Here is a 27313-nt window from a genome sequence, read left to right on the forward strand (position 1 = left end):
GAAACTCTGCTTTAAGTTATAACGGTACTTTTTTGGGGCTTGCTTTTTTAAAAATCAATTTAAGTCTTGAGGAGCCAAATCTTGTTTAATATTATAAATAAATATAAAAAGGGTCTTTAATTTGTATACAATTTATTTTGTTTTGATAGTCATTATTTTCAGTTGATACATGTTAAAAGAAATATTTTTCATAAAAAATTAAGTATTTTTCATGTTTTTTACTTTTATTCCAAATCAAATTTCAAAAGATTTAACGGTATTTATTATAATGCAATGTAACATTTTAACGCTTTTTCGAAAAGCTTTTAAAGCTCTTATTTAAAAATTCTGTTCGATTCGACGTATTTATTTTCAAATTGGTAATTAGTTTAAGAATTGTTTCTCGACTACCCAAGTTCAAAATATGTCTATAAATATTTCCCAAAACCACATTTTGCTTCTAGTTTGAAATTCCCCAAATATTATACAATAAATATCATAGGGTTCGGGGGGGCGTGACTGCGACCATAAAAAGGGATCATTCATACATGGGCATGGTCGTCGGCGCTTTTGGGCTAAGAATGGGGAAAGGGAATGGGGGTGCTGAAAAAGTAATCCCCTCCCAAATCATGATATTCGAATGCAATGCTTCCTCTTTTTATTTTCGTTTTGATTTCGTATTGTTTTACTGCTGCTCTGTTGTTTCTGTTGTTTTAGATGTCTTATGAAATTTGTTTGATACGCACACTCTAAATTGTACATATTTATTTAATCCTGAAGCAGTCCTAAAATCACTGCCCTCCGCCTAACTACTAGTAAAGGTTTCCTTTTTTTGTTATTAATCAATTACTCACAGGCAATGCATACAAACATACACGTAAAAAAATAGTGCAAAAATGTATTACTTTTTTGTTGTTTTTATATATATATATAACAAACGGTACGTTTTTTTTTTGCTTATCCTTTTGCCTGCCTTTCAAAATATTATTTTCTGTGTGTGCTTAAAGGCTATGCGCTCACATTACAATTTGCATAATTATTTAAGAAAATATACAACATAAGAGCAAAAAAGAAAAAAATAGAGGATTGGTGGAAACCGAAAATACATGTTAATACGATTATTTTAGATAATGAAACGCTGACCCGATTTAGGCAATAAATATATGTATATACTATATAATGTGTGTGTGTGTGTTGTGTTGTGTAATTTTTTTGCATTTTTTTTACGTTCCCTATTCGTTTTGGCTAAAATCAAAGCGAAGTTTTCTTGAAACAGGTCCAACAAAAATTGGCTAAAATGTGTGAGGCTCAAATAAGCTCAAGCTTTTCCTAAACTTTCCCATTTTTTTATACACATACAATATACACTTAAATTGATATATGTCTAATTTAAATAATTCCTAAGTTCTTAGGCGTAGAAGAGAAAAATATATTGTATATTACTAGGTAAAAAAAAAAAAAAAAAATATTACAACTGAAACGGCTGCTACAAAATCTTTTAGTTTTTTCTGGTTTTTTCTGTTTTTGTTTTGTTTTAAGTTTTATCGTTAACTAATGCCTATACTTAAGTATTTATATTTAGTTTAATTACATGTATCTTGCATGCTGGCGAGTGGATTTGTATCCGCATCCAAACGCACGCCCTACAAAAAACTCCTACTAAACTTCTTAACTAACTAAGAAATCGCCCCCAAAAATGTGGTGTTTTCTTTCTGCTTTAGAATTGTTGCTGCTTCTCCTTGTCGTTTTTGTTGTTGTTGGTTTTGTTGTTGCTGATGTTGTTTGGTATGCGATATAGTGGCTATATCCCCCGGCATTGATCCCGATCCAGATCCCGATCCAGATCCTGTCCTGGCATTTATATACAGTATATTGGAAATTGACGAGAATTCTTGGCTGCCGTTGGGCTGCTTTTCCCTTTGTTTTTTTTTTGATTTCGATTTCGACATCGACTTGGATTTCGATTTCGATTTCAAATTTGTTGACATCACAGACAGATGGATTGGATGACCCCGCGGGCTCAGTGGTGCCACATGAGCCATCGTTAACTCTTGGCGACGGCCTGCTCCGTAATGGTAGCTGCTGCTGCCGCTGCTGCTGCTGCTGCTGTTGTCGTTGCTCCATGAGGTGATCCCAATCCCAATCCGGATCCGGCTAACTGCTGCTTGCGATCCCACCACTCCTGGATGCTGGACACCATGCGATGACGGCGGAAGCGCAACGTCTCCCCGATGCACATCTCCACGAAGTCCTGCTGCATCTCGTGGTCGCCCTTGACCAGGTTCATGTGCTCCAGCAGCAGGCTGTAGTCGCGTCCTGGTCGCCGGATGTCCCGATAGATCTGCATTCGCAGCTCAATGTTGTGCAACCGGGCCGCCTCACGCTGCTCCTCGCTGAAGATCAGGGGCATCGGCGATTGTCCCCGTGGACTGGTCGTCATCTCCCCGTTGTTGTTGTGCGTCGGCGAGGAGCCGCAGCTGGAGGAGCTGCTCTTGAGCTCCAGCTTGCAGGGGCTACTGTTGTTGTGGCCGCGTTGGTGATTGCTGCCCGCTGGTCCTGGTCCTGGTCCTGCTCCTCCAACACCACCAACACCACCACTATTGTTGTTATTGATGTTGTGATGATTGAGACCACTGGCCCAATAGTAATGCGGATTCCCCGCTCCAGTGCCAGTGCTGGCGCCCGCCAGTCCAGCGGCTCGCTTCAGGGCATCAAAACTGTTGCCGCCGCCACCACCCAGCGTGGCATGGTCATCGGATGCGGATGACGTGGATGATCCCCCAGCAGCCCCCATCTCCGTGCTGCCATTCCCATTGGTTGCCCCCGCTCCGGTGCCGCCGCTGGTGCCATTGTGGCAGGTCTGCAGGATGCGCGAGATCTCCGAGGCATCGTTGATGTCGTTGTGGCTGAAGTAGGCCGAGCTGGAGGTGGACGCACCCGTTCCCAGCGACGACGGAGGCACCAGGGAGAGCGGCGACGGCGGCGAGATGACCGAACTGTGCGGATGTCCATAGCCATTGGCCAGGGGCAGTGATCCCGGCTTGCCGCCACTCAGCAATCCACTTGCTCCTCCTCCTCCTGCTCCGACGCCCGCTCCGCCCAGAGAGCTCAGGTTGTCCAGCGGAGAACTGAGTCCGCCCAGATTGCTGCTGTAGGCCGCATGGGTGGTCAGGCCATTGAGCGGCACATAGAGCACGCCCGAGGAACTGGCGCTGGAACTGTGAATGGAACTGGAGGAGCACACATCGCTGCCATTGCTGGCCTGGATCACAGATGCCGCTGCTGGCGTTGCTGCTGCTATCACTGCTCCTCCTGCTCCCGCTGCTCCTGTTGCTCCAGCTCCGCCTCCAGTTGGTGTTTCGCTGGCTGGCGGGGAAACGCCAGCACCTGGCAAAGATTCCGTTTCGCCCGATGCCAGCGCATCATCGCTGATGCCGTTGATAAAGTTGTGCACATAGCCATTGAGCGGCGTGTCCTGATCGCTGGTCTCCTCCTCGTTGAAGTCGAAACCGATGCCCAGGCGATCCGTGTGCGAGATGGAGGACATGCCAGAGTCAATCGACGATGCCTCCGATGTGGAGCTCACAAAGCTGCTGTTGCTGTTGCTGTCCTCGTCAAAGCAGCTGGCACTGGGACTGCCATCGATGCCGCCGATGCCGCCGACGCCGCCTCCCTGGACGGAATCGCAGCCAGCCAGGGATGTGGAGGTGGCCCCCGGTAGCGGGGAGCCCGGCGCACTGCCCGTCGACGAGGAGGAGACCGAACTGGAGCAGGAGGATCGCGAGTCCGTGGACATGCGGCGGAATTCAAAGCCACGTGGCAACGGACCGGCTTTTCTCTTGCGCCCCCTGGACGTGCCATCGAGTTTCTTGGAGGAGCCGCCACTGCCACCGGCTCCCAGCATCAGTCCGGACATGCCGCCGCCCATGCCGGACATACCGGGACCGGGACCGCCGCCCGGCCCCGAACCCGGCGCACCCGACGGACCCGCTCCCGTGGGCGAACCCGAACCGGATGGCGAACCAGGCGGCGCACCGCCCGGGCCGTTGCCATTGGGCGATTTCATCGGCGCCACATCACTCAGATCGGCCTCGTCCACCATCACCATGTGCTTGTCCTTCTTGTAGGGATTGCCGAACATGTGCTGGCGCACATTCGTCGGCTCGATCTCGCGCAGCGGATTGTCCTTGTTCTTGAGGTACTCCTGGTAGTTGCCCATCTCGGCGATGGGCAGGCAGTGGCCCGAATCCTTGGCCACCACCGAGGCGGGTCGCACGAACGTCTCCCGCATCCGGGCTATCTCCTCCACCAGATCGCGACGCGGTATGTCGAAGGGATTGCGATACGTCTTCGCAGACGACTGATGCGTCAGCTGCGGCACCACAATCGTATAGTTCTCCACCGGCTCTATTTCCGCATGCAGCTTGGCAAACGTTTCCCGCAGCAGTGGATGCCGCACCAGATCCCTGCGCAGGGCCGCACCCGTGCACAGTTTGGCCGTCTCCACCTGGCGATAGGGGGGCTTCGGCTGCTTCAGCTGCTTGTAGACCTTCAGGCAGAGATTCTCCTGGTCCTGCTTGGCGGTGTTCTTGATGTGCTTCAGCTGATTGGCAATGGTCGGCGACAGATAGTTGTCCACGTTCTCCGGCAGCAGGAACTGCAGCAGCTGGTACGGCACATTGATGTTGACCAGCGCCTTGCGCAGGAACGGGCAGTAGTACGGCGGTATGGAGCGCACATAGGCGTTGAACTTGTACATCAGATCGTTCGGCGGACTCATGTTGTACTTGTGGATGAGGTCGTGCAGGATGGGCAGCAGCGCCGGATAGTTGTAGGCCAGCACATAGAGGTGGACCTGCGAGAAGTTCGGCGCCGCCTTCAGGTAGCCAAAGGGCAGCTCGAACCCGTGCATGCCATTGGTCACGATCACCTGCCAGCACTTGTTCATCTCGCGCTTATTGAGGATCTGCAGCGTCAGCGGACAGCCCTCGATCTCGTACTTATCGACGGGAAAGCTGCGCACCAGCTGCGGCTCATCCACCGCCGGCGTGAGGATCTTCAGCTTGGGATGGGCGTCGCGCGGCGGCAGCGTGATGGCCTTCGAGTCCGGCCAATAGGGCTCCGGCAGTGGCCAGTAGCCGATGGGGAAGGTCTTCTGCGTGATGTGCTTCTGCACGTAGATCATCTTCTTCACCGGCTGGAAGACGATGTCGGGCGGCGGTGGCTCCACCGCGGTCGTCAACGAGGATACCAAATTGGAAACCAAACTGTTCAGCAGGGTCCTCTCCGCCGTCACACTGCCGCCGGCAGCCCCAGTACTGGCACCGGCACCGGCACCAGCCTCCTTCGGCAGCAATGGCTCGAACTGCAGCACCACACCCGGTTGCACCTTCTGCACCAGACTCTCGATGCACTGGTTGAGTACATAGTGGCTTCGCACGCGATACGACCGTCCGCCCGTCACCTCGCACATCCGCTCGATGGGCGAATCGTCGTGCGGCACCTTGCCGTCCACGCGCTCGTCAATCTTGTTGCCCGGCATTCGGAGGACCAGCGAGAACAGACGCTGGTCCCAGCGGAAGGGCTCCTTGGTGAATTTGGTGCCCGGTATTTGGTTGCTGAGCGGCAGTATGATCTCCTGGTGGACACCGTTGCGGTAGGAATACCGCCCGCCGTCCGTAATCACAATGATGACCGATGGCTCCAGGTAGAAGGGACACCTGCCCTGCCCGTACGTATCGATGCCCGACTGCATGCGGTTCAGGTTGAGCAGATCGAAGGCATTCCGCAGCGATTCACCCATGGAGGTGAGGCCGTGGCTCTGCAGGTTCTTCAGTTCGTTCATGAAGGTGGCATGGTTCTCCTTCCATCCGGCCTTCACGTTCGCCGGCGGCTCCTCGAACGTCAGCAGCATGTAGCGATCACCCAGGCAGTCCTGCGTCCGCTGGCGATACTTGAGGAACGTCTCCACGGCGCCCTTGGCAATGTCCAGATACGTCTTCTGCACCCCATTCACATACGCCTTCTGGCACATGGACGACGAGGTGTCCACCAGGAAGAGTATGATTGTCATGGCGGAGATTGATCCTGCGTTCCGATGACCACCTCACCGAACTCCCCTTTGCCGAACTGCTCCTTGTAGTCTGTGGTAATCTTGAAGAAAAGAAAAATATTCCAGGATTAGCTCAGAATGTTGCGATTTATGTTAGGGTTGCAAGTCGATTTTATATATATCAGGTGTAAGGCTTGTAGGGCTTTGATTTTAGGACACCTGATAAAAAGGATTGATTCACCTTATTAATGTTAATATTAAGTGATTAATCTCTTATCATCATTTTGAATTTAAAGAATTTTAGATGAACTTATTTACTGTCGAAAAATATAACTATTTTGTTGTCTTCAACAAGTAAATTTAAATAAAAGTTTTATAAAATTGATTTAAAATTAAAATTTATACCCAAAAATGACAAATAAATTTTATCCATCGTAGAGTAAGTAAATGTCGTCTTAAACGGAACAGTTTCTTGGCACTTCTATAACACAAATATTCACACAAAATCAAATTAAAGCATGACGTAACTTAATTCTAAGACAACAATTTAAAATCTCAACGGAGTGATGCATAAATACAAAATGAGTAGAGTTTGAAGCACAAATAACTTAAAAATAGACTTTAATAAATTTGAGACATGAGGAAATACGGGTTTAAAACCATTGTTTATAAATAATAAGAAGTAGCCAAAACAAAGATACTTAATTAAATTGGTCACTTAACGCATTTGCCAGTTAATTTTGTTTAAATTGTTGCAAAATTAGTCTATAGAATGTGTTTAATTTAATTTCAACAAAATAAGTAATAGCTTTTTTAACTTCACAAATGTTTGCAAATGTTTTAGTTTAAATTTTCGGAAAAGGTAATGATTTTACCTTAAAACTATTTGGTTTTAGAAATTTGTTTGCAAAAGGTTCAAAATAATTTATTTTAAACAATTATTTTTTTCATTCCACAATGTTTTGAAAATGTTTGCAAAATTATCGATAAGTGTTTTCGAATCGGTTTGCATATCAACAAAAGATCTTGTTTTACTTACTTTATCTGTTATCGTTAATCTTTCTATCTCTTTTCTCTGTATCTCTTTCTCCTTCTCTATTTTCACTCTCTTTATTCTCGCTGCCTTCTTATTATTGTTGTTGTTGCTATCTCTTTTTGTGTGTTTATATGTGTGTTTAGTTTTTGTTTACGTTGTTAGCAGCTCTTTTTCTCAGCTTGTTGTTGCTGATTCTCTTGCTCTTGCTTTTGTTGTTGTTGTCCTGGGCTTGATCGATTTGCTCTTTTTCTGCGTTTCGCTGTTCCGCTTTTTTTATGGTTCATGTTGCGTGAAACAGCTGACATTTGGACTGGATAAAAAACAACAACGAACTGCAAATAGAAACGAAACGAAATGGTAATGAAACTGGCATGCAACTGGTTGTTCGATATCAATAGGTTGCGCATACGCACTGTGTGCAATCGATTAAAAGGGGAGCCTTCATAGTATATAAAGATAATGGAACTGCGTAATCACCGCTATCACACACAAATGTTGAATAAAACAAGTGCTAATTAAACAACAAAATGGAATTAAATTCCCAGGGGGTCAGTTGGTCCTCGAGAGCTATGTTTTCTGTGAATATTTATGGAAGGGGAAAAGGGGAAATCGCTTTGACACAAATCCAAATCCACTCCACTCACTGGCCATTATTGCTCCTCTCCTCTCGCTCCTTCCAACTCGTCTATGTCTATGCCCCCTCATCTTTCTCTTTCTATTGATGCCCCACTACGGAGTCATTCACTCGACGCCACTGCCACCACTAGCACGCTCTGCTGGCGTCGCCCAGAGATGTCCGCGTGAGCCAGGTAGGCGAGGCTCGCACGAGAGGAATAGTTTGGTGGTCAAGTAAACTTCTTCAAAAAATAGCTTAATAATTGTAAATTGTATCCATTTTCTGAATACATAATATACGGATTATCTAGGCCATTTACTTATTTCCCTAATGAGTAAAAAAATTGCTGACTAAGATTTCAATTAAAAAATAGTTGTAAGGACTGTGGAATTATTTTTTACCAAAATAACAAAGTTATAACTTGTATGAAAAAATTGTTTAATTTATATCTATACAATTTATGTATATCAAAAACTGAGCGATATAAATAACTCCTCTGCGGAAGGTAACCGTAAAGTAAATCGATTACACAATACCAACGCTCACGATCGTGACTGTGTGTGCGGGAGAGTGGCACGACCTACTCATCTCTGATAAAGAGAGCCAAACAGAGTGGGGGGGGAAAGAGTAGGGGATGCCAGGACAGGAGGAATGCGGGAGCCAAAGCCGGGTTGAAGATAACGATCACTCGACGATCGCACGCTTAACCCATATCCTTACACTGGGATTTAAATAGAATTTAGGGCAACTTTCCAGTTAAAGGTGTTTTTTTATTACCAGGGGAGCCTGGCCGTAATTGACTTGAATTTCGAGTGCTAAACATTCAATTTCTATTTGAATAAGAGCGCAAATACACGTACACTCGCGCACATGGACATGAACACGACACGAGCACGCACACACATTCGCGAGTTTAGGGTTACCAGATGTGCCTGTTGTTTACAGGTGAAAACTGCAGTTTCGTAGATTTATTTAAATTAACTAACATTTCTCAAGCAAAAATCACAAATTCCGGATTAAACTAAATAGTGCGTGATTTATCGTTGATCTGGCAACCCTATCACCCGTGTGGGTGGAGAGGGGTGACTGCGGGGGAGCAAGTCGGCCTATTGTGTTTGACGGCAATCCAAATCACACACACGTCTTAAAAAATAATGATATGAGGCCGACGAGCACTTGAAGTAATCGAGTTTTTGCGGCCAATTAATCTTGACGAAAAGATATTTTGGCCAACAATATAATGACACGGCTCTTCGTCGGAATTCACTTATGCAGCCGCAGCGCCAGGGTTGCCGAAGCAACATGCACACAAAAAAGGGGGCGATAAAAACACACAGCTTTTCTATGTTTGGCGAAAGGGGGCGCAAAAAGGCGTACAAAGCCTTTGATTGGTGGTCATTTTTCATTTCGGATGACCTTAATTTGCATGTGATAATGCTGATTAGTGCAGTCGTGTTATCGCCCGCGAATCGCTATCGCCAGAGTTGCAACGCGAACGCAAATCGATTGCCCGCCAAAGCTTTCGAATTTTTGAATGGGGTTTTTGCAACTTTAAAGGTTTATATGGTTAATAATTAAGTTGCTTATTAGGTGCGCTCTCTAAAAAAAAAAAAAAACACTGGAACACATAAACACCGGCAGTCATTTGTAGAATGTCCCGGAAACTCTACAACAAAATAAATAAATCGTACTAACAACAGGAATTTCTTTCATCTCAATACTTGCAATAATTTTCGATTAGCTCCTATATGCCGCGCCACGATTTTATATTCTGTTATATTTTTACTTTGTGCCAACAGAAACAGAAATTTATCACCACCGCGCGAGAGCGAGAACACACACACGGGGGCAGAGCGAGAGAATGAGTTTTATTTTTTATGTGGCGCCCTCTCTCTCTCTCTGCCTTAGAGGTGCATGAGCGAGAACGACCGACAGACGCGACTAACAGTCGAACCGACCGAACGACCGTCAGTATGTCCGTCTCCTTCTCGCCCGTTGGTTAGTGTCGGGGAGTTGTTGCTGCTTCGCTTACACACACACACGCCAGCGCACTGCTCCCGCACACACATTCGCACGCACACTGTTGTTGCGCTGTCGTCGTCCGCTCCTGCTTCTTCTTCTTCGTCTCGGAAATTTTGCTGCTCCGAGCAATAACAACACAACACAATTCTCAAAGTTCGAATGATTCCGACGACGATTTTTAAGTGTGGCCAGATGGTGGTTGAACATAGATGCCAGCATCGATATCATCGATATTTTCAAAACATCGGTTTCATCAATGTTTGGCGGGGGCAACATCGATGTTTTCCCAACTCTACTCTTGTTTCCCTTTTGCCCGCAGCGCTGTCCAATATTCGTTGTTTTCTAACGTTAATGTTAGGAAAACGACGAACCAACATAGGAATGTTAAGAAAATGACAATTTTTGCAGTTCGATTGATTCCGACGACGATATATAGGTGTGCCCAAATGGGCCGATTAGGTGCGGCCATTTTCAGGTTATTCGAAAATACTCTGCGCAAAGATTTGGGTTTGTGGATTTCAAACCGAAATTGTCGGGTATTTCTTTAAGAAATCACAAACTTTTATTTATAAACATAAGAAAACCGAAATTTTTAAAACATTTTTAGTTCTATGAGGAAGGTTCATTAATATGAATATCATTTCGAGACATTTCTTATCCAAATTTGAATTTTAAAATTTCTACAAAGTAATTATATTCCTTCGATTTTATATTTTCAACAGAATATCAGAATATTTATCAGAGACAAATATTTATTTTGCATGATTTTTGTTTTATCCACATCCATTATCCATTTACTTAATAAATTGCAATGTAAAGTCTGATAACAAATCTGTACCAGCACAACGACAGTATTCACTCGAAATATGAAATACATATATACCTTTTTTTTTCATATGCATTTAGTTTCATCACAAATGATACCATGTTTCAATTGTTCTCATTATGAAAGCTAACTCTTATGTTATGGGTTTATAATTAAAAATTAAGATAATAACCATAAGTGTTCAAATAAATGGCGTAACTTTAACTAACAACAAATAATTTTTTGCAATTTAAAATTTTTTGTATGTGATATATAAGTTGTTTAATATCCAGACTAGTTCCCAAAATCGGGAGCTTACTGTAAGATTGGCTTGTCGATAGCGATGACAGTCTATCGGCACTGTTGTTATCGTTATCGACCCTGAACACATGTTCTCTCCGCTTTGGCGCGTAAGCACGTAAATAAAAATAAAAGTCCGGAAATTCGCACTCAGAAAATGCCGGAGAGCCTGATCGCCGGCATTCCGGTGCACTTCCCGTTTGAACCGTATCCGGTGCAGCGGGCGTACATGGAGAAGGTGATCCAGTGCCTGCGCGACGGTACAAATGGAGTCCTGGAATCGCCGACGGGAACGGGCAAAACCCTGAGTCTGCTGTGCTCCTCATTGGCCTGGCTGCGTACCCGCCAGTCGGAGCAGCAGCAACAGATGACCAAGCTGGAGAAGGGCGATTTGCCCGGTCTGGGTGGAGCCCCGGGCTCGGAACTCTCCGAACTGGCCAAAACGGTGGGCAAGGCCAACAATTGGGGCATACCAAAGGTGATCTACGCATCGCGCACCCACTCCCAGCTCACACAAGCCATGCGGGAACTCAAGCGGACGGCCTACTCCAACATGCGGTCCGTGGTGCTCGGCTCGCGCGACCAGTTGTGCATCCATCCGGAGGTCATGAGGGAGCAGGGCAACGCCAACAAGACGAACATGTGCAAGCTGCGGGTGCACTCCAAGACCTGTTCGTTTCAGGCGCGTGTGGAGTCGCGCAAGGATCATCCGGATCTGCGGGGACCCACCATCATGGACATCGAGGACCTGGTAAAGGTGGGCCAGCGCCTAAAGATCTGCCCCTATTTCGCATCCCGGGAATTGGTCGCCCAGGCGGACATTACCTTTATGCCGTATAACTACCTGCTCGATCCCAAGGCTCGCAAGGCCAACAAAATCGAACTGGGTAACACCATCGTCATCCTGGACGAGGCCCACAACATCGAGAAGATCTGCGAGGAGTCCGCTTCGGTGCAGATCAAGTCCTCCGACGTGGCCATGGCCATCGAGGATGTCACCCATGTGATGAAGGTCTTTGCCAGCGGCGAATCGCAGGATATGGCCGGCGATGAGCCCAAGGACTTCACTCTGGACGATCTCACGCTGCTCAAGGAGATGCTCCTCGAGCTGGAGAAGGCCATCGATGCCGTGGTGGTGGAAAACCCCCTCGAAGGAACCACCTTTCCCGCCTCCATGATGTACGAACTGCTCGGCAAGGCGAATGTAAGTAAGGGTTCACAAATGGACATTTTGATAGTCAAAAAGTGTTCAGTTTTTAATTAAATTTATATATTATTTTTCTTTTATTTTTTTTTGGTTTTTTTTATGTTTTTTAAATAATTATTTTTGTGTATGTATAAAATGTATAATTTAAAATGGGTTCGGTGTTTGTTTATTATTTTAATCTTTTTTTTATATATATATTTTTAAATTACTATTTTCTGTTAATGCTTGATTAATCTATAAAGTTTTATTAATCATATTTAGATACAGGTTTCTGAAATCCTTTGGCTTAGAATAGCTATATAAGGATTATTTAATCCGTTAAATTAAGAAAGAATTTAGAGATAAATACCTTAGTGCTGGTGCTAGTGCTTTGTAAGCATATGTTGTTAAATACTTTCGATGTTTTTGGTTTCTTTCTAAAAGTATTTCATAATATTGTGTTTCACTTAAAACCAAAAAACATTTATTTATTTGTATTATTGTACGTTTTAATGGAAACCTTTTCTACAATGTAAAAGAGTTATCAATTATAAATATGCTTTTAATAAATGTGCAAAAGGCACTTTAATAGGCACTCAAAGGGAAAAGATAAACGCCACCTTATTGGATATTTAAATGACCTCCCGTCCTTCCGTTTTCAGTTCACCTACGGCAACGTGGCCACCATAGTGGCCCTGCTGGACAAACTGGTGCAGTACCTCCTGGTGGCCTCGCAGCAGATGAGCATCCGCAAGGGCGGCACCTTCATGATGCTCAGCGATCTGCTGACCATTGTGTTTGCCAACAAGGCGGACGTGATGACCAAGGTGCACGCCAGCTTCAAGGTGCACGTCCAGGTGGAGGAGTCCAAGCAGCAGGGCCAGGGAAAGCAGCAGGCTGCCAATAAGCAGGGTTGGCTGGGCAAGGGGACGATTGCGGCCGCCAGCAGCTCCAGCAAGGTGGCCAAAATCGTCAACTTCTGGTGCTTCAATCCGGGCTTCGGCATGGAGCAGCTGCTCAACACCCAGGTGCGCAGCGTGATCCTCACCAGCGGCACATTGGCGCCGCTCAAGCCGCTGATCGCCGAGCTGGCCATTCCGGTGGCTCAGCATCTGGAGAATCCGCACATCGTCGACCAGTCGCAGGTGTACGTGAAGATCATCGGCACCGGACCCGATCGCCAGCAATTAATATCCAACTACACAAACCGGTGAGCGCTATTTACAGCCAAAGCTTAAACAAACCCCATTCGATAATAAACAATGGCTTACCTGAATTCAGCTGGTTGAAATGAATATAATAACTCTAGGAAATAATAAAGCTACTCAAATTCAGATTTTCTTTGTGAAAACTTAAATTTTCTTACGATAAATCGTAACTTACTAAATGGTTATCAATTTAACAAATAGTTAAACCATTTACTTCTTATAATTTCTTATAAATTATGAATGTTTAAGTCTATTAGCTTTAATAGCTTTTAAGTTATATTAATTGCATTTATAAGACTTTAATTTTCTTACCATTTTCTAACTATATAATAAATAGTTTAACAGTCTCGTTTTGTTAACTAAAATTTTTTTTGATTATTTTTTATAAATTTCATATTTAATACATGTATACATTAGAATTAATTTCTTATATCAGTTTTAATAGCTTTAAAGTTATGTTAACATTATATTCATATAATTAAAATTGAGTAAAATAAACAAACGAGAAAAAAAGTATTTCATAATCGATAAAAACATTTTCAAATGTTACATATGTTAAGTTAAATAAATTTGTAAATTAATCACACATAACATATTAATATATTTTCCCTTTTCTGCCCACTATTTGCAGTGATAATCCAAAGTACATCAGCTCACTGGGCCAGACGATCCTGAATGTATCGCGGATAGTGCCCGATGGCCTGCTGGTCTTCTTCCCCTCGTATCCCATGCTGAACAAGTGCGTGGACGCGTGGCAGGCGAGTGGCCTGTGGGCGGACATCTCGGCCAAGAAACCGATCTTCCTGGAGCCGCGCAGCAAGGACCAGTTCACCAGCACGATGGAGGAATTCTACCAGGCGATACGCGACTCCAAGGGCGCCGTCTTCATGGCCGTTTGCAGGGGCAAAGTGTCCGAAGGTCTGGACTTTGCCGATCGTAACGGGCGGGCGGTGATCATCACGGGTCTGCCCTATCCGCCGCTTAAGGATCCGAAGGTGATACTGAAGCGGCGCTACCTGGAGGCGAACAGGACGCGGGAGAACCAGCTGCTGAGTGGCCAGGAATGGTACAATCTGGATGCCACGCGGGCAGTCAATCAGGCCATCGGTCGTGTGATCCGGCATCGCAACGATTATGGCGCCATTCTGCTCTGCGATTCGCGGTTCAAGGACGCCTCCCAGGTGCAGCAGCTGTCCAAGTGGATCCGTGGCCACCTGGGCGACCGGCCGCAGTGCTCGCCCTTCGGTCCCATCGTCCGGGAGCTGCGCCAGTTCTTCAAGAACGCCGAGGCCAATGTGAGTCTTATTGGGCACTTTATTTGATTTAATGATGTTAACTAAAAATTCTATTCTCATATGGCCCAGATGAAGCAGCCGGATGAGCGGGAATCGGAGCCACCTTTGGAGACGGTTTGCAAAACCGAGGACGAGCCACTCGCCGCCATTCCCAAAATCAAGCGGGAGCCAGGCTCCAATGCCACCTTTAAAGCAGCCAACGAAAAGGCCATGTAGGTACCATTCGATTTGAGATTAGCATGCAGAGCGTACTATATCTATTATGCAGTTTAATAGAAACTACTATTTTAAGAAGTTAATGTTAAAAGCCCAAAAACAAATAATATTTTCAAACAATGTATCATAACTTGTTAAATCATTGAGTTCTTTTATCTATTACGAAAAAACGAACTCAACCATAAACTTTTAGAGGTTTTTCTTTTTGAAATCAGATTTCAATAGCCTAATATATAAGTGAGAATTGTTGTCCTAACTGCAAGGGTTTATATAGGTAAAGTTAACAGCCCAACAAAACAGATTCTGGAACCGACAAAATCTTGCATATGGTTTACTTCTTGAATTTGGTACCAAAAAAATAAAATAAAAATGTTAATCATTTAAAGATTATATATATAGAGAACTAAACCACAAACTTTTACAGTCATATTCGCTTTCTTAAATGCATAACTTATTTATTATCCTTCCTTACAGGCAAGTGGAGATGGCCAATTCCATAAGAACGTGGAGCCCAGCCGATTATGCCAGTGCCGCTGGACATAAACTGGGTGGTGCGGCGCCCAATGCCATGGACTTTATGAGCCGTCTCGACTCGAATGTCTCGGTATGAACGGGATTCCCAAGAATCTGCGTTTACTTTCTGTTTACATAGTTGCTTACGAAATTTCAATCTCCATTGCAGAGTATCGATTTCAATTGCTGCACGGATAGCAAAAGTAACTCATCTGGCTTGGTTAAGATTCACAAGCGGGAACGAAGCTCACCCACGCCACCGGAAACGGGAAACAGCCAGGTGGCCAAAAAGCGTTACAAACTGGTGGAGAACATCAAGCAGGAGCCGATCAGTTCGCAGGTTAAGGAGGCACCCGAATCCAGGGCCGATTTTCTGCGAGAGGTGGGATAATCCTCCCTGTTAGAAATGATCCCTTAAGTCTGTATTTTGTATATCTTGTGTTACAGCTTCGCAGCTTGGTTAACCAGGATGAGTTCCGGCGCTTCGGCAAAGCCCTCTTGGAATACAAAAGCGGCACGGATGAGAGCTTCCAGGCCCTGATGAGTGTCCTCTGGGAGGTGCTGGCCGCACCCAAGATGCGTTACATGCTCGTCGGGATGCGAAAGTACCTGAAAAGCGAGCACAAGAGCGATTTCGATCAGAGGCTGGCCAAACTCTAGGCACTTAAGTGCTCTCCTGTTTTGGTGACTATTCAAAATAGTATCGGAAATTACTCATCCCAAGGATTTGCCTATAAATGTAAACTAGGCTGTTTTTTTCGTATAATTATATGGGCGGTATAAATATATATTTTTTTACAATTACCAAATAAATATAAATATAAGGGTATATAGCATTTGTATTCGAATTTTCTCTAGTAAAGTGTATATTATAGATTTAAGTTATAGTTTAACTTTAAGATAAACAAAGGCTTTTTTTATATTTTATGGTTAATTTGGGCTTTGAAAACAGTTTGTTATTAAATTAAATAAAAATAAAAAATATATTTTAATTTATAAATAAAAAAAAAGAATATATTTTACATTTTAAAAATTACATTAAATTAAAGCTTTCCATGAAATCAATGGTTGTTAAAATAGGGTGCTTAAATAAGTTTTGTATTTATGATTTGAATTTAATTTAAGTTCACATCTACAATTACTGGACTTTTAATAAAATGTTTAAAGTGTTTGAAAATTAACTTTAAAAGTAAAATGTTTGTCTTTTTTTTAAGTTTTATGTTTGTATGTATAGGATTGTATTTTTATTTTGTCTTTATTTATTAATTTGTACTTAGGAAATATGTTTTTCAATTCCTAAATTTTTTAAAGTATTTGAAAAATAACTTCTTGTTTTGTCAAGGCTTATAATTGTTTGTATTTTTAATTTGTCTTTATTAATTATTTTGTACCAAGTAAATATGTTTTGCAATTTCTAGTTGCTTAAAAGTATTTCAAAATCATTTTTAAACCGTATTTTCTTATATTTTTGAAAGTATTATGTTAAATTTTCCTATGTTTTTCTTAGCTGAACATACGAATGTATATGTATATATATATATAATCACATTAGAAGTTTATTTATTATCCTGTCCCTAAGATATATTTTAACTGGGCTGTCAGTTGACTTGGCAACAAAACAAAATCTGCAAAGTGCAGCCAGCGCAGAGCGCATCCAATAAGTTCATTGCCAAATGGGCCGACCCGAGTGCCTACATCTCCATGCACTATGTGCACTATATATCCACCTTCCCATCGGGTTTTCGCCACCGAGTGCGAGTCCGAATCCGAATCCGAAAGCGAAACTGAAAGGGAAAGGGAAACCGATACCAAAACCGAAAAACGAGACTGCAACGAGTGCTGCAACTTCGGACTTGGGGGGAGGCATGCCACTCGCACTCGCACTCGCGTGGCAACAATCGTCCAGGGCACACGGCACTCACGCAGAGCAGCCGGAGGAGCAGATAACCATAGCTTCTGGAGGGGGGCGGTGGCGCCAGAGTCATAACCCGAACCACGTCCAGACCCGCCGGGAATCCTCAACCGCCTCATCTAATTTACACCGCTTTGATTGGGGCACGCAGTAAGTTGATTACCCACAGCCCTTTGCCGTTTGCCATTTGCAACAAGTAACAAGAGTGGGCGGTGGTTGGTGTGTGGTGGGTGACGACCTTGGCCTGGTTTAGACACTTGCCTTAATTGCATTTCGTCGTCATTGCAGCGCAGCGCAGCGCACATGGTGGAGGAGATTGGTTGCCAGAGACAGACGGGCATTGTGGTCGCCATGCCCAGCCAGGTGGCATCGAGCACCGGAACTCCAGCCCCAGCCGCCGGCGGCATTCACCAGCAACAGCAGCAACACCAGCAACAGCAGCAACATCAGCAACAGCAGCAACATCTGCAGCAGCAGCAACATCAGCAACAGCAGCAACACCATCAGCAGCAACAACAGCAGCAACACCATCAGCAGCAGCAGCAACACCATCAGCAGCAGCAACACCATCAGCAGCAGCAGCAGCAACACCACCAACAGCAACAGCAGCAGCAGCAACAACTCACCAGCAATATGAGCCTGCTGACCATCAAAGGCGGTGGTCGTTACCTTTGGACCGATCGGGAGCTGCTAATGCATCTGCAGAACTATACGCCGCTGATCCTGCTCATCGATTTCGTGGAGAAGACCCGCACCAAGCGATTCTACGAGAGCTCCGAGCGCTACGAGATCCTCATGCTGGTCTTCATCATGCGCAAGGGGGCGCCATTCTGTGAGAACAAGCGCTTTCCGGCCGAATATTGGGTGAATCTCTCAGTGGGACCCATTGCCGAGGCCTTTGATCGTCTGCAGGCGGCCATCGATATACCGGATCCGCAGCTGCCCATCCACATGAGCGTCACCGATTTGACCAGCTGGAAGCAGATGTTCGACCTGGCCATGCTGGACATCAGGCGCTTTGCCTACTACACCGATCCCTTGCAGCTGGCCGATGCGGGCGTCTTCAATCGCATCACCTTCGAGCAGCGATTCGGAATGCAGTGGCAGGAGTAGTGGATGTTGGATATGAATATGAATATACAGGATATACAGGACATATAGGTCACAGGAATATAAGCACAACCCCAGCACCGACACACAGTTCCCCACATTTTGATGGATCGCGAGGGAGGGTAAAACATATATATATTGAGCTAATTACCATCGTTTTTTTTTACATGCATTTGATTTACTAACATATATATTTTACAATTCTTAAGACAGAGGTACAAGGTATTTAGTTATTATAAATATTTGTATGAGGTAATTGCAAAAAAAGACATTCAAGCCGAAGTATTCCCTTTCATATTATTTAAAAAAAAGAATTATCTTTAAACTTAAAAATATACTGTCGTTACGAGTCTACAATGTAACTAAATATGCTTAAAAATTATGCATTGCATGAACAGAGTATAAACTGACATAATTAGTTTTTTGGATTACTCTTTTAACAACGAACAAGAAGCCGATAAATTTTAAACTTGCAAAAAATGCTCTAGATCCAACTCTACAATGTAACTAAATATGCTTAAAAATTAGGCATTGCATGAACAGAGTATAAACTGACATAATTAGTTCTTGGATTACTCTTTTAACAACAAACAAGATGCCGATCCATCCCCTTCCACATAGACAGAGTTATTTGTTGCGTTGAAGTCCCTGCATAGCGATATCTACGGTGCCTTCTCCACCACTCCTCGTCCTCCTTTTGCGCCACACAGCTTCACTCGCATTCCAACTTCATCTCTCCTCCGCTCCGACTCCTCAAATGTATCTGTAATACAAAACCAATGTACTGTCAACGTAGGACCCAAAATGCTTTAATGGAAATAAACGTTAGTTACTGTTCAAACGACTATTTATCTCTGTAAAATTGTGATAAATCCTCTATGCGCGCAATACTTACTTCAAAAAATATCTTTATATACAATTAAGCTATGGCTAAACTCTTAATTACACTTCGGCGACCTCCTCGACAGTCCCATTGCACTGGGAGATCAGGTGATCCTGGCTCATTGCTGCCGCTTGGGCATGCGTTCCCGATCGAAGATGCCCAGCAGCTTCCCGCGGGTCATCTCTTTGGCCTCGCGGAGTCCCAACTGATAAATCTCGTCATGCATCGACTTTATCTTCTCGATCAGCTCCTCGGGTCTGAGCTGCGATAGTTCTGGATGAGAAAATATAAGGTTTAAACGGATATTCTTCGAATTTTATAGGTTCCTCTTAGCTAATATTTTCCATTTCCTTTGAAACTAAACAAGTATCGTCAATACTTTCTATCTAAATTATTTAAATAATTTCTATTATATATTTTCAAATACATATTTTAAAATTTTAGATAAAAACCTTTATAGAACTATCCAAATAATATATTATGTTATTATTATAATTGTATGGAACCCAAGCCAGAACTAATGTAATAAATATAAATTTCCAACCAAATGGCTATAGGTAAAACTATCCAACATTTTTTTTTTTGTGGAACAGAACCCCAGGAACCAAAAATATGTATTCTTGTCCTCCTATGAATTTTACTTATACTTGGTATAGTTCTGGAATAGATAATACAAGTATTAACAGGTTTCTCATTCTTAATATTTTACAATTTTTGGAACTAAATAATATCTACTGTGCTGCATATTAAATACCTTTATTATCACAATTATAATTATAAATAATTTATATTATAAATTTATTAGAATTCTATGGATCACAATACAGGTATATATAAAACCCAAGCAAGGAATAGTGTGCCATCTATGGTGTACGTATACCTGCCCCTACAAGGCTCCCTTGGACTTGGTAGTTACTCACGATTGATCTTGGCCATGTCCTCGCTGGTCAGGTTGTTAGAGTAGTCCGTGGTGCGCGTATAGATGGGCGTATCGCTCATGGTGAGGAACTCATCCATTCCAGGAACTAAAAACACACACCGAAATAGACGTTAAAAATGGCGCCAAATTTGGGAAAACACACGTTTTTTACACTCACATCGCTCCGGCCACTGGACAGGTGAAGCGCGCAACGTTTCCAGCGAGATGAGCTCGTCCTCCGGCGTGTCCGGCTTCCTCTTGGCCTCCGGCTGTTCCTCTCCGGCGGATAACCTGCTTCTTCCGGACGCCGTAGCCTCGGCCACTTCATCGTCTGTTTTCAGAACAGTTTCTACAAGATAACCAGTATTTAGTGGGGCTCCCAGACTTCGTAAGCTTTACGCACCTGGCGCATATAACTCCGCAGCTGGCTCGGCTTTGCTCATATTTAAGAAGTGCAAAAAACTACTACAAAAACTAAATAAACAGAAAAACGCAATAATGTTGTGGCTAAGTTAATCACTTGCCATTAGGTTGAATAAACAATGCAGCGTTACCACCCGATAGCTATCGCATACTATCGATTAACACTACTGTCAGTGCTGCAAAATTCCGGGATATATAAATCAATTATATATTTTTAGTGCACAAAGGACTGTTAACTTTGCTTATTTATATCTTTCTTGTTATACATAAATAAAATGCAAAAATAACAGGAAATTAAAGTGAATTAATTAATTTAAATTGGGAGTGGAGAGCAGGCAAGTAAAGCAACGGTACCCTACCCCTTCCCTCCCACAACCACAGTCGTGCTCTCGTTCTTTCTCACGCTTCGCCAACGGCGCATAGAGACAACTCTGCGCGAGGTCGACTGCTCTCATTCGCTCTCACGGTAAAAAGCATTTGGCACACTGCGCACAGTGACCCCTAAAATTATATGCCCGACAAAAGCACATGTGCCCCAATTGTCTAAGCAACAGATGTTTTATTAGTTGTAGAATCTAGTTTACTTGATAAACTTTATTTTCTTATAGGGCACAAAAATAGGGCTTTGGAGAGCGTTATTTATTCTAAGCTAAGCAGATATGATTTAGTTCAGCTTGATATAGATTTTTAAAAACGTGCTTGATCACAATTGTTTAAATTTATAAATGGAACGTGCTATAAAATAGTTGTTAAAAACGTATGTTTTCTTAAAATCTTAGATCCTGTTAACTAACTACTATTACCTAAACTAACTTAAATAAAATTTAATAAGGAGATGCAAAATTTCTGTAAAAAACTATAGTAGTTACTTTAAGAACCTGCATCTGGTCACACTGTACGCGGCGCGCAGACTTTTGGTCGTCACTGTTTTCCCATGCGCTCGCACTTTCTTTCAGTCGCTCTCACTCTGCACACACACACACACCTGTTCCGCTCCCCCGCCTTCTCCCCTCTTTGGCGACCTTAGTGCGACCGCGACCCGTTCCGTTTTTATTTTTTTTCGATTCAGTTGCCGTTTTAACTCCGCCGCGCGCGGAAACTTTTTCAGTCCGCTTTAAATAAAAAGAAAATAAAATACTGCAGCGCGCTGCACTTTCGTGTCTTTGGCGCCAATTTCAAAAAACGAAATCCGCTGGCGGATTCAATTCAACTGTGTGAAGTTTTCCTATTTCTAATTTCTCGACCGCCCCGCCCCCCGGATTTTCCCACGCCCCCGCGCTGCGACTCCCATGGCAGCTAGCAAATTTAATTGCGGCAAGCTACCGACAGCCACACATTTCGATGCGACATGTGCGAAAATCAGCGCCTTTTACTTTGACCTGGACAACACGTTAATTCCGACGCGGGCCGGCGATTCCAAGGCGATCAGAAAGGTGAGCCACAGCCACCACTTTTTAGCCCCCTTTTCCGCCTTTAGTTTTTAGCTTTTTTTTTTTTTTGGGGGGTGAAAGTGCGCAGCGCAGCTAGAAAATTTTCCACTGCAGCCCGCCGCCGCCACCGCCACCGCCTGTTGTTACGTGGTCGAAAAAGCAAAACCCGGACGCTCAGCTGATAGCACGCGCCCGAAATTCGATTGTTTATTTGCGTTCCGTTCCGTAACGTCTCATTTCACCCCGCCTCGCCCCTCCCCTTCCGGCCCCAAAATGCAAGCACTAAGTGCACTTCCACAAGGTCTTAACTTAAATATAACCACGGGGGTATATGCACTCGAGAAGGTTATCGGCATGTTAAAAGCCGAAAAAATATACGAGAATACTCGGTCTATATCTCCTCAAGTTTACTTTTAACTTTCAAAATCCTACCAAGTAAATAGCCCAGGAAAGGTGAATGACATTTTATAGGATATACGATATAATTGAAATATAAATCCTGGTAAATGCAGTACAATGAAATCAAATTATTGTTTACTTTTCAAAGCTTTGGGTTAGTTTTTTAAATGGAATTTTACATTCTTAGAGATTGCAGCAAACTTTAAAAGAACCGAACGGCTTAAATCTCGAAACTTAATCACTCATTTTTAATATATCACCGAAAACTGGTGGCAACAATTTACAAAATAAAATATCTTAACTTAAATGCCAGTTTTCAAGATCCCAATAATAGAACCCAACAAAGTCAAAGATTATAACTTAAACCATGGGTATATGAACCTTAAGGGGTTATTGACATCTTAGCTATGATAATAAATAATACGACAACAAAGAGCTTTTTATTTTGAGTCTTTGAATGGTGTTCAAAAATATATTGCCAACTCACCGAATTTCAAACGTAATTGAAAAAAATTACAACATACAATTAACAATATTTTTAAGGCTATTTTCGAAAAGAGTCTTTTAATGATAGGTATCTTACCTTAACGATTAAAATACCTTTGCTTAAATACAAAAATAAATTAAATTTTATTTTAAAATCGAGAGCTTTTTGGTTCGAATAAATCGTCCCAAAACCCTTTATTTAAAATGCTTACTTAGGTATTAAGAAATGTGGGTTAACGTTCAGTAAACCAAAGCATTGTATTAGCTTTTGAAATAGCGAAAATATTTGTATTGTTGGCCATAAACATCTTGTTATCTCCACTTTACCTTTAACGATGCTTAACTTATAAAAAGAAAGCGACGCGTTAAAACATTGAGTATGTCACGTACATTTTCGTACTTATTGCATTCCTGATAATTAAATAATAGTTTAAGCTGTGCCAATAATGATATCACATTTCTGTCTGACTACGCAGTGTTCAGACCCTGAATTAAAGCCATGGTTAATAGGCAGTTTCCTTTCTTTATTCAGTTGTTTTCAATTATTATCAGACAGAAGAACCACACCCATTTGATATTTCTCAAATTCACTTAGCGTATCACGTTACGCGTGTCATTTAAGATGGGATCAACTTTTTGCTGATCAAACTGAACTTTCTGCTTCGGCAATGACTTATTTTGTCGGTTTGCATAAACTACGTGGGGAAATCATACGACTCTTAATGTAAACGTATTTATCCAGAATCGTTTAGGGGGAAATATGATAACTAATGGAAATTTCCGTGCTATCATTACGCCCATAACTGTGAGTATGTATATATGTATGTGGTATATATTATATGACAAGTGTATCGGCGGCAATTGCAGTTTGATGATCAATGCACTGATAGGGCGGCGATGCCTTAATGATTACGGCATTAAGTACGATTAATCAATTGACTCCGATTCGATCGGATGATTGAACAAACTATATGAACGTAATAGTTCCGATTTGCGTATTACTAAATATCCCTGAACATCAAAGTTTTAACAATTGTTATTTCAATGCGTAAAAAATAAAGCGTAAACATCTATATTTTTGTAGTCTTCATGAATCAATCTACACAAACGCGAGCATCTTTATTTTCAATTGATTAATGTTATCTACGTTAATCAATATATATATATATACATATATATAAATATCTGTGTCAACCCCTAAAAATAAACATTTTATTTTCTTCTTAAACATTTAAAAATACTTTTGTTTTGTTTTCGCTGGTAAGATTGAAATACAAACTCTATTCAATTTTATTAGTACATGGAAAATAATAGAAATAATTAAAGAAAATGCTTGTGCTATCATTATTTTTTTAAAATGTGATTCACTTTTAACTAGAACGTGAAAGTTCTTAGCTTATCTCGTAGCTATAGGCTTATCACTTTCAATGTCTGCGGTTTTTATAACTTTATCATATCTTCAAACCGGAAAAAATTAATTTCACCTTAAAGTTAGAAATATATGAAAAATATTTCAGATTATCTGGCGATATTATGGCATACATACATACCTAAAAATGAATTTTTAATAAATATATTTAATTTATTTCCAGCTCGCGGACGTTTTGGAGAGTCAGTACCAGTTCAGCAAGGATGACGCCGCTCAGTCCAGCCAGAATTTCCTAAAGGCATTTCGCCGCTGTCCGGACAACTCGCAGACGTCGCTGGACTCGTGGCGCACCCACCTGTGGCGTGAATCCCTGCCAGCGCGCCACAAGCACCTGGCGGAGCAGATCTATCCGCAGTGGCTGAAGCTGCGGTACCGCTACCTGGCCGTTCCCGCCGACTATGTCCAGCTGCTGCTGCGGATGCGCCAGGCGGGCTACGCCCTGGCCCTCATCACGAACGGACCATCGAATGCCCAATGGGAGAAGGTGGCCAAGCTGCATGTGCGCGGCTACTTCGACTGCGTCCTCGTCTCATCGGACCTGCCCTGGGAGAAGCCGCATCCGGAGATCTTCTACGCCGCCTGCAACTTCCTCAATGTCAAGCCGCATGAGTGCGCCATGATCGGCGACAAACTGGAGACCGACATTATGGTGGGTCAGGGTTTTATTGGGCTATTAAGATTAATAATATTAGATTATATTAAATAGCTATATAGTAACTAAGATATATAGCAACTAAGATTATTAGTAGCAAACCGTGACCTTTTTTTGACAAAATAATTGCATGTAAGAGAAAGATGACAATATTAAGTTGTATGGATTAAAAACAAATAAATTATTAACAAAGCCTTAGGAATTAGGTATATTTATTAAATATTTAAACTTTAATGTTGTATTATTATTATATTTTTTTATTTTGTTATATAAAAAGGTTTATATTTCATTAAATTTTTAGTAATGTATTTAAAGTAGTTTTATTATAATTATTTTTAACTTTGATATATAAAAGTTTTATATTTCATTTCATTTAATATATCATTTGATAGTAAAATTGCTAAACCAAGTTTTTAATAATTTTGTATAATATGAAAATTATGTATGTTAAAGATAATTTTATATAAGATATTTTTAAAAATATCATTTGCTATATGAAAAATATCAATTATAGATTTAAAACAATTGTTTTTAACGTTTTATGATAATCTAGTAATTTTTATGTTACTATATTATATGAATAGGTATCAAAAATGCCCTTTAAGATATAATAGTTTAAATGATTGCCAAATAGATTAACTAATCATGTCTCCGTGTTGTTTTCAGGGTGGTCACTTGGCCCAACTGGGTCTCACCTTCTGGACGCCACTGAGCAACAGCAGCTCGGCAGCTCAATCGCTGGAGGATGTGGAGTACAAGCCGCACGTGAAGCTGGGCAGTCTGCTGGAGATGTACAAGTACTTCCCGCGCCTCAATGCCGTCGCTCCGCCGGACACGGCCTCCACCTCCCGGCGTCGTGGCAGCCACATGAGTCCCACTGGCCAGAGCTCCTCTAGCAACGGGAGCGGGAGCGGTAGCAGCTCCAGTTCCAGTTGTGAGCCGGGAGCTGGCCACGGGTACCATCATCTCCAGCACCAGCACCAGCACCAGCAACAGATGCAGCAGAGGCAGAGGCTCTATCGACGTGGCGTTTCCCTGCCCGCCATGGATTGCTCCAACAGTGAGGCGGAGAACAGCTGCGACAGCTTTCTCTAGACCCAGACAGAGAAGTCTAAAAGGATCGATCGCAAGGATCAAATACAGATCGGGAGATATTGTTGAAAAATGTACCTTCAGTTTACAAAACTATAGCTAAAGAAAAGGAGAGATCGTTGGAATGGTAATGGAGTAATAACCACAGATGGACGAAGGACAGCCAGGAGAATTGGAAACGAATGCAGGAATTTAAAGTTCAACTATTAGCGGGAGGAGCCCGGTGCAGCACGGTGAATCTCGATATCTGCCATTAGACTAAAATTAGGACTAGCAAAACAAACAGCATCAGAGCACACACACACACACTCACACACACACAAACTACAGCATACAAATACTACAAGCAAAATAACTAAGAAAATCGAGGACAGGAAGCAGAGCAAACCAAATGTATTTTTCTAAGCGAATTTTCTGTCACATATTTTGTAAATTGATATAACACGCAACTGAAAGTACGTCAAGGTAACACAAAAAACACACAAAAAAAAAAAAAAAAAAAAAAAAAAGTGAAAATGAAAATGATGAAGTAAACCAGACAAAAACCACATTAACAAACCTTTCGAGACACTAACGAACAAAAAAAAAAAACAAAAAAATAAGAAAAACCGAGGCACTAACAAATCTGTAGTTATAGCATGACGATGGATGTACGTGAATGTTAACTATTGTCTTAGTCTTAGCCTTTAGCCGGGTTCGAATTTGTGTGAGCCCCACACTCTGTTGGCAAATTGTTATTTGCAACCACCTCCTCCCCATTTACCCACGCCCCAAAAAAAAAACCCCTGGTTATTCCGCACCCACGCGAAAAGTTGATGATATATATGGTACATACATATGCCAGCATGCGTATGTCGAAAGCACTGTTGATCATGGATATGGAAAATAAATGACACTGCAAAAGCTAAAAATTATGGAGTGTTTTCGTTGGTACACCCGGGGGGCATAACTAGTCATACATCTCTTAGTTATGGAAGCTTTTAGAGGTATTCCACTTTACAATTGAGTTTTATTGTGCCAAGTTGCAGGCTTTTAAAATTCTTTCTTGCCACCCATCGGAAACTTAGAATGGCTATAAAAATTAGCTAATTTCAATGCAGATTAATGGTAAATTAAAGGAAAATTAATATGACAAAATATGTAAGATATAATTAAAAGTTTTTAAAGATTAATTGATTTATACATGCATATGACTAAATGAAAATTAATGGTATACCAATAAAAAATTGGATTTAAAAGGGTAAAGTTATTTGGAAACAATAAGTATAGAGTTTAAGCACAAAACAATGATATATATAATTAAAGATTTTAAAAGACAAATTGCTTTATATATGCATCTCTTTCTAAGAC

At 42.4% G+C, this 27313-nt stretch overlaps 5 protein-coding genes across 10 annotated transcripts; 3 read left to right on the forward strand and 2 right to left on the reverse strand.

The window, feature by feature from the left end:
* Positions 1–620: 620 nt before the first annotated feature.
* Positions 621–9867, reverse strand: LOC108149870 (integrator complex subunit 6). 5 transcript variants are annotated; one of them, XM_017277752.2, is made up of 3 exons: positions 9716–9867; positions 7071–7399; positions 621–6132 (listed from the first exon to the last, which is right to left on the reverse strand). In XM_017277752.2, the coding sequence occupies exon 3, from the start codon at positions 6050–6052 to the stop codon at positions 2024–2026; it is 4029 nt and encodes a 1342-aa protein (XP_017133241.1). In that variant the 5' UTR covers positions 6053–6132; positions 7071–7399; positions 9716–9867; the 3' UTR covers positions 621–2023. The 5 variants fall into 5 exon arrangements, with proteins under 5 accessions (XP_017133241.1, XP_017133242.1, XP_017133244.1 ...); XM_017277753.2 differs by having other exon boundaries at positions 9763–9862; XM_017277755.2 differs by lacking the exon at positions 9716–9867 and adding an exon at positions 9379–9689.
* A 1023-nt stretch (positions 9868–10890) lies between these two features.
* Positions 10891–16178, forward strand: LOC108149878 (regulator of telomere elongation helicase 1 homolog). Its single transcript, XM_017277772.2, has 7 exons — positions 10891–12014; positions 12659–13206; positions 13836–14499; positions 14569–14711; positions 15190–15319; positions 15398–15610; positions 15676–16178. Exons 1-7 carry the CDS (start codon positions 10968–10970, stop codon positions 15886–15888), a joined length of 2958 nt encoding a protein of 985 aa, XP_017133261.1. The 5' UTR covers positions 10891–10967; the 3' UTR covers positions 15889–16178.
* Positions 16179–16994: 816 nt separating this feature from the next.
* LOC108149880 (general transcriptional corepressor trfA) lies at positions 16995–18257 on the forward strand. The gene is made up of 2 exons (XM_017277774.2): positions 16995–17290; positions 17429–18257. The coding sequence occupies exon 2, from the start codon at positions 17444–17446 to the stop codon at positions 18251–18253; it is 810 nt and encodes a 269-aa protein (XP_017133263.1). The 5' UTR covers positions 16995–17290; positions 17429–17443; the 3' UTR covers positions 18254–18257.
* A 111-nt stretch (positions 18258–18368) lies between these two features.
* On the reverse strand, positions 18369–20618 carry LOC108149881 (protein lin-52 homolog). 2 transcript variants are annotated; one of them, XR_005977217.1, is made up of 5 exons: positions 20456–20618; positions 20231–20401; positions 20054–20158; positions 19146–19406; positions 18369–19013 (listed from the first exon to the last, which is right to left on the reverse strand). XR_005977217.1 is itself a non-coding variant. In XM_041708199.1 (4 exons), exons 1-4 carry the CDS (start codon positions 20493–20495, stop codon positions 19252–19254), a joined length of 471 nt encoding a protein of 156 aa, XP_041564133.1. In that variant the 5' UTR covers positions 20496–20618; the 3' UTR covers positions 18369–19251. The 2 variants fall into 2 exon arrangements, 1 of the variants encoding a protein (XP_041564133.1); XM_041708199.1 differs by having other exon boundaries at positions 18369–19406.
* Positions 20619–21528: 910 nt separating this feature from the next.
* Positions 21529–26874, forward strand: LOC108149873 (N-acylneuraminate-9-phosphatase). The gene is made up of 3 exons (XM_017277759.2): positions 21529–21908; positions 24383–24868; positions 25538–26874. The coding sequence occupies exons 1-3, from the start codon at positions 21765–21767 to the stop codon at positions 25964–25966; spliced, it is 1059 nt and encodes a 352-aa protein (XP_017133248.1). The 5' UTR covers positions 21529–21764; the 3' UTR covers positions 25967–26874.
* Positions 26875–27313: the final 439 nt, after the last annotated feature.

This window comes from Drosophila elegans, unplaced genomic scaffold (genome assembly GCF_018152505.1).
Source record: "Drosophila elegans isolate 14027-0461.03 unplaced genomic scaffold, ASM1815250v1 contig_149, whole genome shotgun sequence".
In the NCBI taxonomy this organism is placed as follows: domain Eukaryota; kingdom Metazoa; phylum Arthropoda; class Insecta; order Diptera; family Drosophilidae; genus Drosophila; species Drosophila elegans.